General features: G+C 37.6%; 1 protein-coding gene across 2 annotated transcripts in view; it reads right to left on the reverse strand.

Annotated features, from left to right (window-relative positions):
* Positions 1-13,137, reverse strand: part of LOC127951490 (SH3-containing GRB2-like protein 3-interacting protein 1) — a 41,897-nt gene extending 28,760 nt beyond the window's left edge. The window contains exons 1-11 of one of the 2 annotated variants that reach the window (XM_052549378.1): positions 12,920-13,137; positions 10,408-10,471; positions 6,609-6,633; positions 6,444-6,500; positions 6,295-6,352; positions 5,986-6,164; positions 2,955-2,979; positions 2,790-2,865; positions 2,575-2,639; positions 2,276-2,356; positions 1,678-1,752 (exon numbers count right to left, since the gene is read on the reverse strand). In XM_052549378.1, the coding sequence (XP_052405338.1) occupies positions 1,678-1,752; positions 2,276-2,356; positions 2,575-2,639; positions 2,790-2,865; positions 2,955-2,979; positions 5,986-6,164; positions 6,295-6,352; positions 6,444-6,500; positions 6,609-6,633; positions 10,408-10,471; positions 12,920-12,929 (715 nt within the window). In that variant the 5' untranslated portion in view covers positions 12,930-13,137. Of the gene's footprint in view, positions 1-1,677; positions 1,753-2,275; positions 2,357-2,574; positions 2,640-2,789; positions 2,866-2,954; positions 2,980-4,377; positions 4,412-5,985; positions 6,165-6,294; positions 6,353-6,443; positions 6,501-6,608; positions 6,634-10,407; positions 10,472-12,919 lie in introns of those variants that run through there. The other variant, XM_052549377.1, reaches the window with a different exon arrangement.
* Positions 13,138-14,209: the final 1,072 nt, after the last annotated feature.

Consider the following 14,209-nt stretch of genomic DNA (forward strand, 5'->3'; position numbering starts at 1 on the left):
GTACCACCCTCGTGCATGGTTTTGAGTGCCTTGGCTTGGTGTACCTGCAGGATAGCCATGGCATGCAGGGCAGAGGCAGCTTGGCCCGCAGCACTGTAAGCCTTGGCAGCGAGTGCGGCCGTCAGCTTACAGGCCTTGGACGGGAGGCGCGGACGATTCCTCCAAGTGGCGGCGTTTTGTGGGCACAAGTGCACCGCAACCGCCCTCTCCACCTGGGGAACCTCTACGTACCCCCTGGCTGCCCCGCCATCGAGGGTGGTGAGGATGGAAGAGGGAGAAGAGCGGCTTCTGGCCGTGAAAGGGGCCGTCCACGACTTCGTCACCTCTTCATGCACCTCCGGGAAGAAAGGCACCGGAGCAGAACGAGGTTGTGAGCCGCGTCCCGCGCCGAGAAACCAATCATCCAGCCGTGAGGGCTCGGGACTGGGCGGTGAAGTCACCTCCAGTCCGATACTCACGGCTGCCCGGGCAAGCATGGCCGACAACTCCAAGTCCGATTCGGCAGTAGCGACAACACCCGAGGGGGGCAGCCCCGCCGAACCTTCATCCTCAGAGGTCGATAACCCATCCCCCGATGCAGCAATCGACATCTGGTCCTCGGGCGGCGCACCGAAAGACACGCTGGGACCGCTGTGAGACGGCCCAGCAGAATCAATCGGCAGCTGCACGGGACAGTCGCTGCGTGAGGAGTGAGAGGTCCGTGGGGCGTGGCCCGGCGGAGAAGCTCTCACTGTGATCCTCAGATCTCCCAGAGCGCCAGCCGGCGGCCCTCTGCTCGAGCCAGAGAGACCGGGACGGGTGGCGACAGAGGGGTCTGCTGCACTCCCCTTGAGGAGTGAGAGACGCGATCGCAGCGCTGCCATGTTCATACGCCCACAGTAGACGCATGAATCATCCACGAGCGCAGCCTCAGCGTGTTGGACGCCCAGACACTGCAGACAACGCTCGTGACCGTCAACCGAAGACAGGAAACGACCGCATCCAGAAGGACACGGACGAAACGGCATCTTGAAAAAGACGCGAATCGTCCGTGATTTGCTCTTTTAGAGAACTGTCTCTTTTAGCCGAAGCGCCCAGGGGAATCGCCGCTCGCAGGGACACCACTGTAACGCGCCGTCACACCGACCAGGAACAGCTCTACCAAAAACAAAGATGAATGGCTTTGTAGCGATCTTCTTCATCGACTACTCGGCTCCGAAGCAAAAATCTAATGAGTGGATGCACCTGTCGCCCTATTTATACCCGCTGGCACGGGGAGTGGCTCAGGTGTGTTAATCCACTTGCCAATTTCATTGGCGTTTTCTCTTAAAATCAGAGATGATTGGCCTCCCAAGTGAGACCCCATTTGTCGGTCGACATAACTCGTAGTGACCGACAGATAGGGAACTGTGATGTCTACTCTGAATTGGTCTATAAAATTCAATAATAAGGTTAGGAAAAAATGCTCTTATAAAGATAACAATGTCTCTGTAAATCACTTTAAGGTGGCAAATATCTTCCCACTGCACAGAATATAAAGAATGTAAAGAAAATATCAATATAATTTTTGTTGATATCACAAACATAGAGCTGAGAACAAGTATTCTGTACTAAGACACTTCTGAACAGGAACTCGGTTCTTTCAAGAGATTGAAATTACGTGTTTTTGGATGCTAAATTGGAAGTGTCAGTACATACCGGAGGACTCTACAGAGCTAAAACTGCGTCCAGGTGGGGTGAAAGGAATGTTCTTTGGAGGAAGTGGAGGCGGAGCTGAAAGGAAGAAAGTGCTTTCTTACTAAATACTGCACGCACAGTATAAATAGCTTACATTATGATGATTAAAATATCATAGCGCATTCTTACATCTAATATCAAATTACAAACTGAAATAACGCTAAAATGAAAACTAAAATAAAAACGAATTAAAACTATTTGAAAGTATTTTTATAAAACAAAACTAATAAAAATGACAAAAGCACAACAAAATCACCAAAAAAGTCAACTTAATAAAAATAAAATAAAAGCTAACTCAAAATACTACTTAAAAAAAAAATAATAATAATAATAAATTAAAGTTGATTATTTCTGTGACCCATTCAAAGCATCTTGTTGCTAATAAATCTGATTTTTTTTTCTGGTTAATCATGTAGATCTCTGCAGTAAGCAATGAGATGTGATGCTTTGTAGCATTCAAGCCTTTCATTAGGAACTAGTTTAGCATTTTTCACCATGTTTTGCTGGTGCCTTTAATCTGGCATTATCAAGAACATTTTGGACATTTGACATGCAGTACCTCCAGTGGGCAGAGATCTGCTGAGAACACAAGTGGAGAGAGAAGTGGACTGACACCAGAGCTCCGGCTCAACCAGGAACACTGTCATTAACATTCATGAATGAAATACCCATCAATACCACCCTTAAATAATTTACAAATTACAGCATTGCATGACACAGAAGAACAATTACATTTCGGTCGCAATTTCTTCTAAAACTTCTCATGAAGTTTGATCTTGTAAACCACAAACCACATTTATCTTGGCATATATCTTGGCATATTAACTCATATTAGGTTATTGAAGAATAATTCTGTACCTTCTGAGTTGTGTTCTTCAAAACTGGTCTCAAATGGTGGGCCGAAGAATGCTCTTGTGTTTTCCCTTTTTATGAGACAAGGAAAATACAAGGTCAAAACATTCCAAGGGTATTCAGGCAATGAATTTTAGTAATGTTATTCAATTTAAAATGAATAATTCAATAGTGAGCAGAAGCACAGACAGTTCCATAAGGGTCTGTGGTGGTGTACTAACCTGGGCGGGTCTGAACCAGGTCCTGGAGTTGTCGTGGGTGTTGGAGTAGATCGTCGTGGTCTGGCAATCTCCTCATCTGAAATATTCACAGTGAAATTGACTACTATACAAACTGGAGCGATATGACAATACACAGGAAGTCAATATTTCCAAATAAACACTCACTTGATAGATTTCGCTTCATCGGGCACTGTAACAAAGGTCATAAAAGAAGATAATGCCAATAACAAAGACATTTCTAAGACAATAAACACTATAATACATTTATATTAATTTACTTTAGGGGATAGAAACCCTACTGTTTTGACATTCAAATATGCAATAAAATAAGACAAAAAATTGTAATATTGTGAGATATTTTTGCAAAGTAACTATTTTCAATTTTAATGTATTTTCAAATGTAGTTTATTCCTGTGAACAAAGTTACATTTTCTGCATCTTTACTACAGCCTTTAGAGTCAGGCAGAAATAATTATATTTTCTATATGCAGATTGCTGCTCAAAAAACATTTGATAATTTTATCGATTATCAATTTTGAAAACAGTTTGCTGCTTTATATTTTTTTTAACTTTTGAAACTGTGATTTATCTTTACTGTCGCTTTTGATCAAATCGATGCATCCTTGGTTAAAAAAAAAATATTGCTGTCAAATGATTAATCACGATTAATCACATTCAAAATAAAAGTTTTTGTTTACATAATGTATGTGTGTGTACTGTATATACACTGTGCACTTGTGGATGCGGAGATGCCCCCTGACAATGTGTTGAGTGCTTTGAAAAGCGCTATATAAATGTAAGGAATTATTATTATTAGTATTATATATATATATATATATATATATATATATATATATATATATATATATATATATATATATATAAACATGCACATATTTTCAAAAATATACTGTATGTGTGTGTATTGATATATAAACATAATAAACATATACAGTACACACACATATATTATGTAAAAAAAAACTTATAAATTATGGAGCCCTGCACATGACATGCATGAAAAAATAAATAAATTGTGCAAACGATTTACTAATTAATTCCCTCAATGTATTAAAATATGCACACGATTACTTTTTCGTTCCCTATATTAGCTTAATCATGCCCTTGATTTGCTAAATTGTGTGCACAATTTACTAATTTGTTCTCTTGATTTATAAATCGTGTGCACAATTTAGCCTTCAATTTTTTTCTTCATGTCATGTGCAGGGTTCTGTATGTAATGACCAAAACGTTGCGTAATTTATTAAAACAGGAAAGAGTCAAAAACAGTTCAACACCAATTATAAAACTACAAATCTAATAGATAACAGGCAGAGGGTATTATTTGGCACCTGGCCATTGATTGACAAACATCTTCAGCTAATGGAAAACAGAGTCCAGGTGCCAACGCTGGAACATTTATATCCAACATGCTGAAGCTGCAGATAATATCAAGGATCTAATGATTCTCTCATACTGATCCACTTTAGGTCAGTACAGCAGTAACACAGCATGAAGCATCATCATCACAATGAAAGGCTCAACATAACTCAATGTTTTGTAGTATATTAACAAGATCCATACTTACTGGACTTCGCCTCTGAGATCAGCAAAAAAGGAGAAAGAACAGACCTGGTCAGAGAGCGAGTCACAAATCAGTACTATTAACAAAAAATAAATAATGTCTGTGATGGCTCTTTCCCCACCTGCTTCAAACCAAACCAACAAGACTTTTTTTTTTTTTATTGTGTTTACAGTTTCTTAATAGAACTAGAAAACTGGCAAACCTGACTACTAATTGTGTGAAATTAAAAAGTTTAACAAAACTGTAGAAGCACAGTTCTGAATTATACATGATGCACACAGTAAATGCATTATAAATGTTTTTCTTTAACTCAAAGAGTACAACAGGTTAATAGCTATAGCACGGCCATTGGTTTGTATAACTTAAATGCAATGTACCTTAAGCTGCTTTAGATAAAAGTGTCTGCAAAATTCATAAACATAAATGTACACAAAGCCATTAATAAAATAAATAAAATCATAATTGACAAATATCTCTGTCAGTATTTAGACAAACATAGCTGTAGGGATGCTCAATATTAAAAATCACAACTGTTAAGATTATTTTAATATTATGGGCAATAAACAGTATCAATAATATTTTGTCCAAACAGCTTTACATAAAAAAAAATATATATAGTTATATACAATTTAAATAGTACAAGTGTACAAGGCATCACAGCATAAAAATCAATTAAATAAAAACAAACTAAAAATAATATAATAATACATTATCATTCAAATCTTTGGGGTCAGTAAGATAAATACTCATATTTTCATATTTGTATATTTTATATTCATCAATTATTTATCAAGTGTCAGTAAAAGCCTTTTATAGTTTTATGAAAAGATCACGAAAATGTATCACGGATTCCACAAAAATATTAAGCAACACAACAGTTCCACATTTATAACAAGAAGAAATGTTTCTTAAAACACTAAATCAGCATATCAGTATGATTTCTGAAGGATCATGTGACACTGAAAACTGGAGTAAAACATTCAGCTTTGCATCACAGGCATAAATTGCATTTGAAAACTTTTTTCAGTTTTTTTATATAAAAGGCCATATTATCACAAAGATAAATTAAAATCAATATTACTTTTTACTTCTTTCGATCACACGAATACAGCCTTGATGAGCATAAGATACTTAAAAAAAAAAAAAATGTAAATAAATCTTACTGACTCCAAACTGAAAACATAAAAAATGCATATTCATTTTGAGCTTTATATTACATGGAATAGTGTTATAGAATTATTAGTGTTTTTGTCTACAAGTGAGCAGTAGATGATGACAAATATATTCTAGTAGTGGATATGAACATGCACAATTATATATTCAATATCATCCAAAAAAAAAATCATTGATATACAGTATCATGTATTAATACACCATCTTGAACAAGGCATTGGAATGATTTGGCATTGGCTGTTATGAACCTAAGGGCTAAGATACATAACAGATATTATGCAATTCTAATGTGCATCTTTAAAGGTTTAAAAAAACTGCTTACCGGACTCTTTCTCTGTGTGAGGAAACAGAAGAACAGAGGAAATCATTTCAATATTTGAATGACTGTGAATATTACTATGGGACATCAGCACTGTAAAGCATAACTGCGAGTCTAACCAGAGGAGAAGGAGAGATAGCCAGCGTCCCCACTGAGGCCTTCAGCTCATCCATAGTAGACACTGTGCAGTTTCCACTGTTTGCTGTCAACGGCTTGATCTTGATCTTAAATTTCTTCCCATGCTCCTCCTCTCCCTCTGACTCACTGGAGGAGAGCAACGTGTTGACTTTTGGAGCTGGTGGGTCTTGTTAAAGAAGATTCATTTTAGAACAAAGAGTCCCATCTACATAGTTTTTAGTCTTTTTTTTTTTTTTTACTATTTAAAGAAACAGTACAGGTCAATAAGCAAACATAGACTGGAAGGATATTTCCCCCATGTTCTCCGGGTTTAACGCTGTAACCCTCATCATCCACATCAGGAGTGTTCTGTTATTAAACAGACAAAGAGATGAGGCACTATATTCACAGGAACTATAGAGACAATATGAATAATCAGCTTTCGCAGTGGTTTACTTACATATCGATCCCAGTCGATCTCACCGTAGAAACCATTAGGTGCACCATTGGCTTTTTTCTGGGAATAAAACATGCGGGACGAGACATTGTAAGAAAAAAAACAATGATGTGTTATTTCACAACAAGGTACATAAGTCTTCATTGTCATGAATTATGCCTTACTCACAGATTTGTCTTTGTCTGGGGATCCACTGAAAAATATGAAATCAAATGTTCACATTTTAGATACGTGACTGAATGATAAGCATAAACAATAAGTGTACACAATATATCTTAAATTTACCAAATGAAGGGGCATAATGATAATATAATGTGATTGTGTAACCCTAAACATAGATTACTTTTCATGCTATCAGCATGTTATACTAACAATTTCATACACTTTGTGTATGAACTGGCTGAAAATTATAATCTTCAGTATAACTGGCTAGCTATGTAACATCCAAAGTTAGGTTTATTCATGATTTTCATATACAAAGTGTCTGCAAGGCAACAAGGGCTGTTACAAACAATCACTGGATTTTCAACATTTTGTGAGAAAGCCTGTATCAAATATTTGGAAAATATTTATGACAAACTTAAAGGCCAGTAAACTAGATATACAGAAGCAAAATTGTATACTACGGTGCCTGGGAGAGAAAAAGGTCGGTTCAATTAGTTTTGTCGTGGTCACAACATAATAACTCGTAGGAACATAATAATATGTCGCGGCCACGAGATATTAATTTATAGGAACATCATATTAACTCGTGGGAACGTCATATGTCGTGGCCTCAAGATGCTACAGTAGGTTGCCAACCAAAATTAACTGTCTGCCGCCGCGAGTGCTGCCACCGCCGAGTCTGCAAAGTGCATTTGCAGCTTTTGACCGTTGAGTGGCTCTTTAAACACAAGTTATCAAACAAGTGAATCAAAGCACATTTTCGCAAATAGCCTTCAGCTTTGCCTCACATTTACATTTGATGGCTGCAGTAGGGGAAAATAAAATAAAATCACTGTAGTTAAAATATTTAATATTCACAGATGAATGTTTATTATTTGAGGTTATGTGCGTTTCTTAGAACGTATTCAAGCAGGATAAATGTCAAGCCTATTAGCCTATGCTTATATTTAGCCTATTTACTTATATACACAGTATTACACCATATTTTAGATTTGAAACATTTAATGTGTAGTATTATTTATATAATATGAATTATGGGTTATATTATTCTAAAGAAATTGTGGTTTACTTTGCATCGGAGCATTAAAAGTGGTAGCCTATTTTAGAGAGTTAGGCTACATGGATTTATATGCAAAATGCAAATATTTTCACATATTAGGCCTTTATTTTAATTTATGCTTTTTAAATTCCTTTAATAAAACAACATGTATTTTTGTCACACACATACTTTGTATTTGTTACCTGGTTCACACCTTTATTTCACCCCCCAGAAGCTATACAGAACTACCCCCCCAAAAAAACAAACACCCTCTAGCTGAACTGAATTCGATCAGTTTCCTGGCTTCGAAGAACGGTGTATTGTCATGTTACTGGGTTGAAATATGCTGCCTGCACTCACAGCAGCCCTACTCTTTTTATTCTTTTTTTTTTTTTTGCAGACCATAATTATTAATTGATAACTAATCATCATTTTTGTGAAAATTATTGTTAATTGTGAGGAATAGGGCTTGGGCGTCGTGACGTCATTACTTGGCGTGGCCGCCACATTGAATGCTTCCTTTACTGCTACTCGGACTACTGTGCAGTGTCCGTGTGACTTAATTTGATGAATTAAAAATCTATTTTAACCATTTTCAACCGTTGCTTTATTGTGGGGTGTAATAGCGCAACACATAATAGCCATGGGGAAAATAAAATGAGAATGGATTAACTTTACACCGCTTTCCTGCTTGGAGGCGCGACTACGGAGACCATAACATCTGAATATTAATTTATATAGCTTAAGTCAACATTGAAAATAAGGGAAATTTCTCGAGTTACTCATCCAAAATACGGAAAATTTCAAAATTCATCTTTTTGTTGCTATCCCTCTGCTGACAGCAAAAATTCATACTATAAAACTGCTGCATTAACTAACGTTAAACGATTTGTGAACCTAGGTCTCACGTGACTTTAGTTACAGATTGGCGTGAAATCATGCTCTCACAACAACAACGCTAACTTAAAAAGCCCAACATCACGCTAAGGTTGTTTTCAAGTAATCAAAACGATGCTTTGAAAACATCTGTTTCGCTGGAAGGACAAGGAGTAGCAACAGGACAACAACACAGAGACTTGACAGGTCTGATGGAGGGGCTAACGGGATATTTTACAGGAAAATACTAAAACGGGAAGACAGCGGGAAAACAGCTCAAATACGTGAGAACCCCGGAAAAAACGGGAGGGTGGACAGCTACTAACTACACTTTTGAAACACATTGTTAAAAGTCCATGTGTGAATGGTTGTTAGCACTAACAGTTACTAAACTAGCAGCTAAGTAACGTTAGAGCGCAGCTTACCTGATTACTGTATACTGTTTTGCCGCTGTTCCGTTTCTATGATTTGCAGCTCCTGAACCCATCCATTTGTGAACTGTACATGAGACTTGACTTGTAGCTTCGGAACTATTCTGAAGTGTAGGCGCTCACAATACAAACAAGGTAGCCGAAGATATCTGTAATGCAAACGCGCGGCAAAAAGTCTCCGTCGGTACGCCACTATTTGTTGGGAATTTCATATGGATCCAAACCGTTAATAGAGCCGATTTTGTCCACATACTGGTCCCTGGCATCCCTATTTAGCGTATCCCTATAAATCCCACAACCTTTTCGCGATTTTGACATCTTTTTTTCTTTCTACCAACTCTGCTCTTCTCGTTCAACTGGCTGTATGTTTACATTCGCGAAGCTGGCAACATGGCCGCCACGTCCCAGAATGCAACTTGGCACCCAAGCCCTATTTGAGGAAGGCTTTAAGACCAAGCGGAATCCTCTGCCAGCTGCTCCCACTTCACAATTCGATTTATTCACAAATGGTTGTATTTTAAATAACCAATAATATTTATTATATTATTGGTTATATAAGGATTTTCAAAATAACCTGCTTAACAATATGCATCTTCTCATGTTTTTCACTATATACTCCACAAGAGAAATATTAAGGAAATAATTTAAGACAGTTATATACTGTTATCAGCATATGCAGAAGTAGTTTTGTCTTTTGTCTCACTTTCTCAGAGAATATCAGCCATTAATGTAGCATTAGAATGAGCTGTGTATTTATATTTATTTATTTTTACTCACACTTTCTCGATAGGTGAATTGACTGAGGTTCACCGACATAACTCTTGCGCACAGTTTGTGTGTTGCTTGCCTGACTCCTCTTCCATAACATAAATTGTTTATAGGCCACGTATTAGGCTTTTTTTGGGGGGGGGGGGGGGGTTATGTTTTTTTTTTCAAAGTTAATGAAAGTGACACCTCAACATGAGTTTTCCCTCAACATTATCACATTCCCACGAGTTATTATGTTGTGGCCACGACAAACCTGAGTGAACCGACCATATTCACTCCTGGGCACCTTAGTTTACTATGTTTCCAGAGATTTTCTTTTTTATTGTGATAAAAGCTGGACATATTTATGAAAGAAAAACAACCCCCCCACACACAATTATGGCTATTATTATGATATATTATGCATTTTTGGGTCTTCAGCAAACTATCTAGGGGGATATGACTTTAAAATCTGACAAGATTACAATAAGCTGAAATCACTAAATATTTACTACTATGGAATACTTCCCAATTTAATGACAGTGAGCCAAGTCTTAGCAATGCATCATTATAGAAAGAACAAGTCCCTCAAATCACAATAAACTAGGCAGCCGTTCCTACACATGCACCACTGAGCAAATCAGAATATTCTTTAGAGATCTGCGTAGAGCTGATGTCCACAGTCACAACACAGACTGCTCTTACTCACGTGGAGTCACTGTCCTTTTCTTTCTTCCGTATCCCGAAGGCCTTTCGGGTACGCTTTTTCAGTCCTGTTAAAAACAAGGTTATCATCAGGAACAAGAAAAAATATATACTGTATTAAGTCTGGGGTCAGCATCATTACTCCAGTCTTCAGTGTCACATGATCCTTCAGAAATAATTCAAATATACTGATTTAAAGCTGCAGAAACATCAATAAAGGAAACAGTTGTTACTTAATATTCTTAGAGCCATTACTGACCCCAGTCTTTTAAATGGAATGTACTGTATATGTCTACATTTTATTTCTCTTTTGTACTGTAGATAGTCCTGTAATTTAATTATGTTAATGTTTTAGATTAATACATATAGCCTGAATCCAAGTCACTTTGGATAAGAGAAACTGCTAAATTCAGTACAAGTACAAAACCAGCAATATTCCCTGTAAATGTTTTTAGATAAACTACATATTACACGTCTTTCCCTGAATTTTATCAACAACCCAATCACGAAGTAAAAACTTAAACAGTAGAAAATTCATTAACATATTCTAAATACAAATGCAGAATTCAGTCACCAGGGGAGTGACATTTCACATAAATATTTCAACTTCTGCAACCTTAAAAAAAAAAATTCCACCAAGATCTCATTTTAAGTGGACCGAATTAAATTATGATTTTGTTATTTATGAATATTTCCATCACGGCAACATTACTCTGTAACTGCACTGGGATTCAAAGAGCATTTTCAACCTGAATGATCCAATTTGCGATGAGGCCATGCATTTACTGGTGGAAGGGTGTCAGCAGCAACAAATATGCAATATCTAATGCTTATATTGTTTACTTGTATGCAGAAACAAAAGCCCATAATGACGACTGGCATCATTGTTGATATAAACAGATAAGGCACAATAATTTTTAGCCTGGAGATCTTGGCATGATGGCAGACGGGGCTCAGTGCCAGTGTAAAAGCCTCTAGTTGTAGCTTCACCCATCATGCCTCTGGTCTTAAAGACCTCTAGGGAAAAGCTGACATTTCCTCCTCCGCTTGGCTAAACGTGAAGCAATTAAGTCGAGTTACTTCAAAACAAATATGAGGAGATGAAACTGCGTGCAGCTTTCTCATTACCTTAAGTACTTGAATCCTAAAATGACACTTAAAAACAGTTTTCCAAGATTGGATTCAAGGAATAGCTCACTCACTAACATGAAGTCATTACACACCCTTGTCATTCAAAACCTGTGTGACTATTTTCTTCTGTAGAACACAAAAGGAGAAATTTTGAGAAATGTACTGGCTTCTCTTTCCAATAACTGACCACACTGACAATCAATGCGGACCTGAGCTTTCAAGCTCCACAAAAGGACACAAACACATCATGATGATTGTAACATACAACACATACACTACATTCTGTGTTTTTGATCGGTCCACTTGAAAGCTTGGTTTGAGAAACGAATTGAAATGTAAACCATCATTCGCTCGAGATCTGGATCCATCCAATTTGTGGACAAACAGGTATTTTTATTCTAACCAATATAATACATTTTTACTTAAACTTGCTTATTTAGAAAGATTCAGACTCGTGAATGGTATCATTTAATTTATTAAAAATATCTTCTTGGGGGCAGAGAAGTCACTTTTGCACATCAAGTCTACATTTATTTGAATACAGTAAAAACAGCAACATTATGAAACATTATTAAAGTTTCAAAGAACTTTTTCTGTATGAAAACATTATAAAATGTAATTATTCCTGTGCTGCAAAGCTGAATACTCAGCATCATTACTTCAGTCTTTAGTGTCATGTGACTTTTCAGAAATCATGCAGATGCAGATTTGATGCTCAAGAAACATTTATTATTATTATCAATGTGGAAAACTGTGACACATATTTATTCAGCATTCTGTGATGAATAGAACAGCATTTATTTGAAACATAATTGTTTTATTATTTTACATTTCTGAACCCAAACTTTTAAAAGGTGACCACTTTATTCTTCAAAATGTCCTCAATTTCTCAAGAAAAATAAATAAATAAAAATAAAAATCACACAGGTTTGGAACTACACCAGGGTGAATAAATAATAACCAAATGCATTTTTTGGGTGATCTATCCCTTTAAATTAGAGTAAATAAATCATGGCATGCAGTGACCCGTAAGATCACGAGGGTGGGACTGTGGACCACAGAGCAAAGGCACACAAGCATCCTGATGGCAGGTTTTTTTTTTTTTTTTTTTTTTTTACTACATGACTACATGTGTAAATCTGGCCCACAGAAAACCCTAATTTTAGTGCCATCGTGATATTTGTGTGCGTGTGTGTGTGTTTGTCACGGTGCAAATACACATGCCCACTGGCCATACAACGTGAGACACATAATCCTTCACTATCTCCTTCAAGGAGACAGACACCACAACAATCATGTGGTGTAATTCGGATGTCATGCACAAGGAATATTAGTGCGCTAATAAATAACAAGGATGAATTCAAGGGCCCAAAGAGGATTTTTACCTTGCATCATTGTTGCAGATCTTCATTCCTCGGTTTCACGCGAGCAAACAAACTGACATGAGATACAGCAGCAGTGATCCGGTAACCGGTCTCATCCTGCCCAGCCCCTCGCGTCCTCGTCTTTCGGGTTTCCCGGTAACCGGTGGGTTAGGCCCCAGGCACCGCCGCATCAGCAGCATCCACACGCCATCATCACAGAGGGGATGCTGAGGACAGCCGCTGATGAACGGAGAACGAGAGTGGGAGGGTCGCGTGATTACGAAGCGTACTATGGCGAAGGCTTCGCTCATGAATATTAATGAGGTCATGAACGTAGGTTGTTAACCTTCCTGGACCGTGCACTAAGGTAACGAATTGATATTCATGAGCCAAGCCTTTCAATGCAGTTGGATTCGTTGGTTCGCAGATTCACTAGCGTTCTCCGTCAGCAAATCAGATAGGCTTGCGTCACGGTGCGTAATTAATATTCATGACCTGAGCAAAGCCGTAGTAGTGTTCGTACTGTACATTCACAAGAGGGATTTAAGAGGCAACCGGACTTTGGTGAACGATAATTATGGGATAAGGCGCCGCATGCTGGTGGAGTAAAGTATGAGGCCACTAGGGAAAATACTTCAGCTGAGCATTTTTGTAATTTAATCGATTTTATTTTCTATTATATTCAATTATATTTTTTTATTGTGACAGTTTGGATGCATTAATATTATTCCCTCCTTCACCTTATACTCAGTGCTTGTGGAAAAATAGGCCAAGTCATAATCTTTGACATGTTTGCTGAAAATGTTCTCCCCTTCAGGTCATCCAATATGTAGATGAATGTGTTTCTTCATTGGAACAGATTTGGAGAAATGTTGCATTGTGTTACTTGCTCACTAGTGGATCCTCTGCAGTGAATGGGTGTCGTCAGAATAAGAGTCCAACAGCTGATAGTCAAGAGTCAAGACTATCAATTAATATCTTTTGAAGTAAATAGGTGTGTGTTTGTAAGAAACAAATCCATTGTTAAATTTTTAACCTTAATCACTTCTGGCCAAAATACCAGTCCATAATCCATAATAACACTTCCTCTAGTGAAAAAGCCCATCATTTGTTGTCCCTTTACATCAAAATCCACCGTTTTAACCAGAAGCAATGGCTTTGAACGTAAAATCTTCTTAATAGCGATTTTGATTCTTACAAACACGCAGCTTTTTACTTTACAATAAATTAACTGATGGACTGCAGTGGTTTGGATTACTTGTGGATTATTGTGATGCTTTTATCAGCTCGCATTCTGACGGCACCCATTCA

This window comes from Carassius gibelio, chromosome B2 (assembly GCF_023724105.1).
Source record: "Carassius gibelio isolate Cgi1373 ecotype wild population from Czech Republic chromosome B2, carGib1.2-hapl.c, whole genome shotgun sequence".
Lineage (NCBI taxonomy): Eukaryota > Metazoa > Chordata > Actinopteri > Cypriniformes > Cyprinidae > Carassius > Carassius gibelio.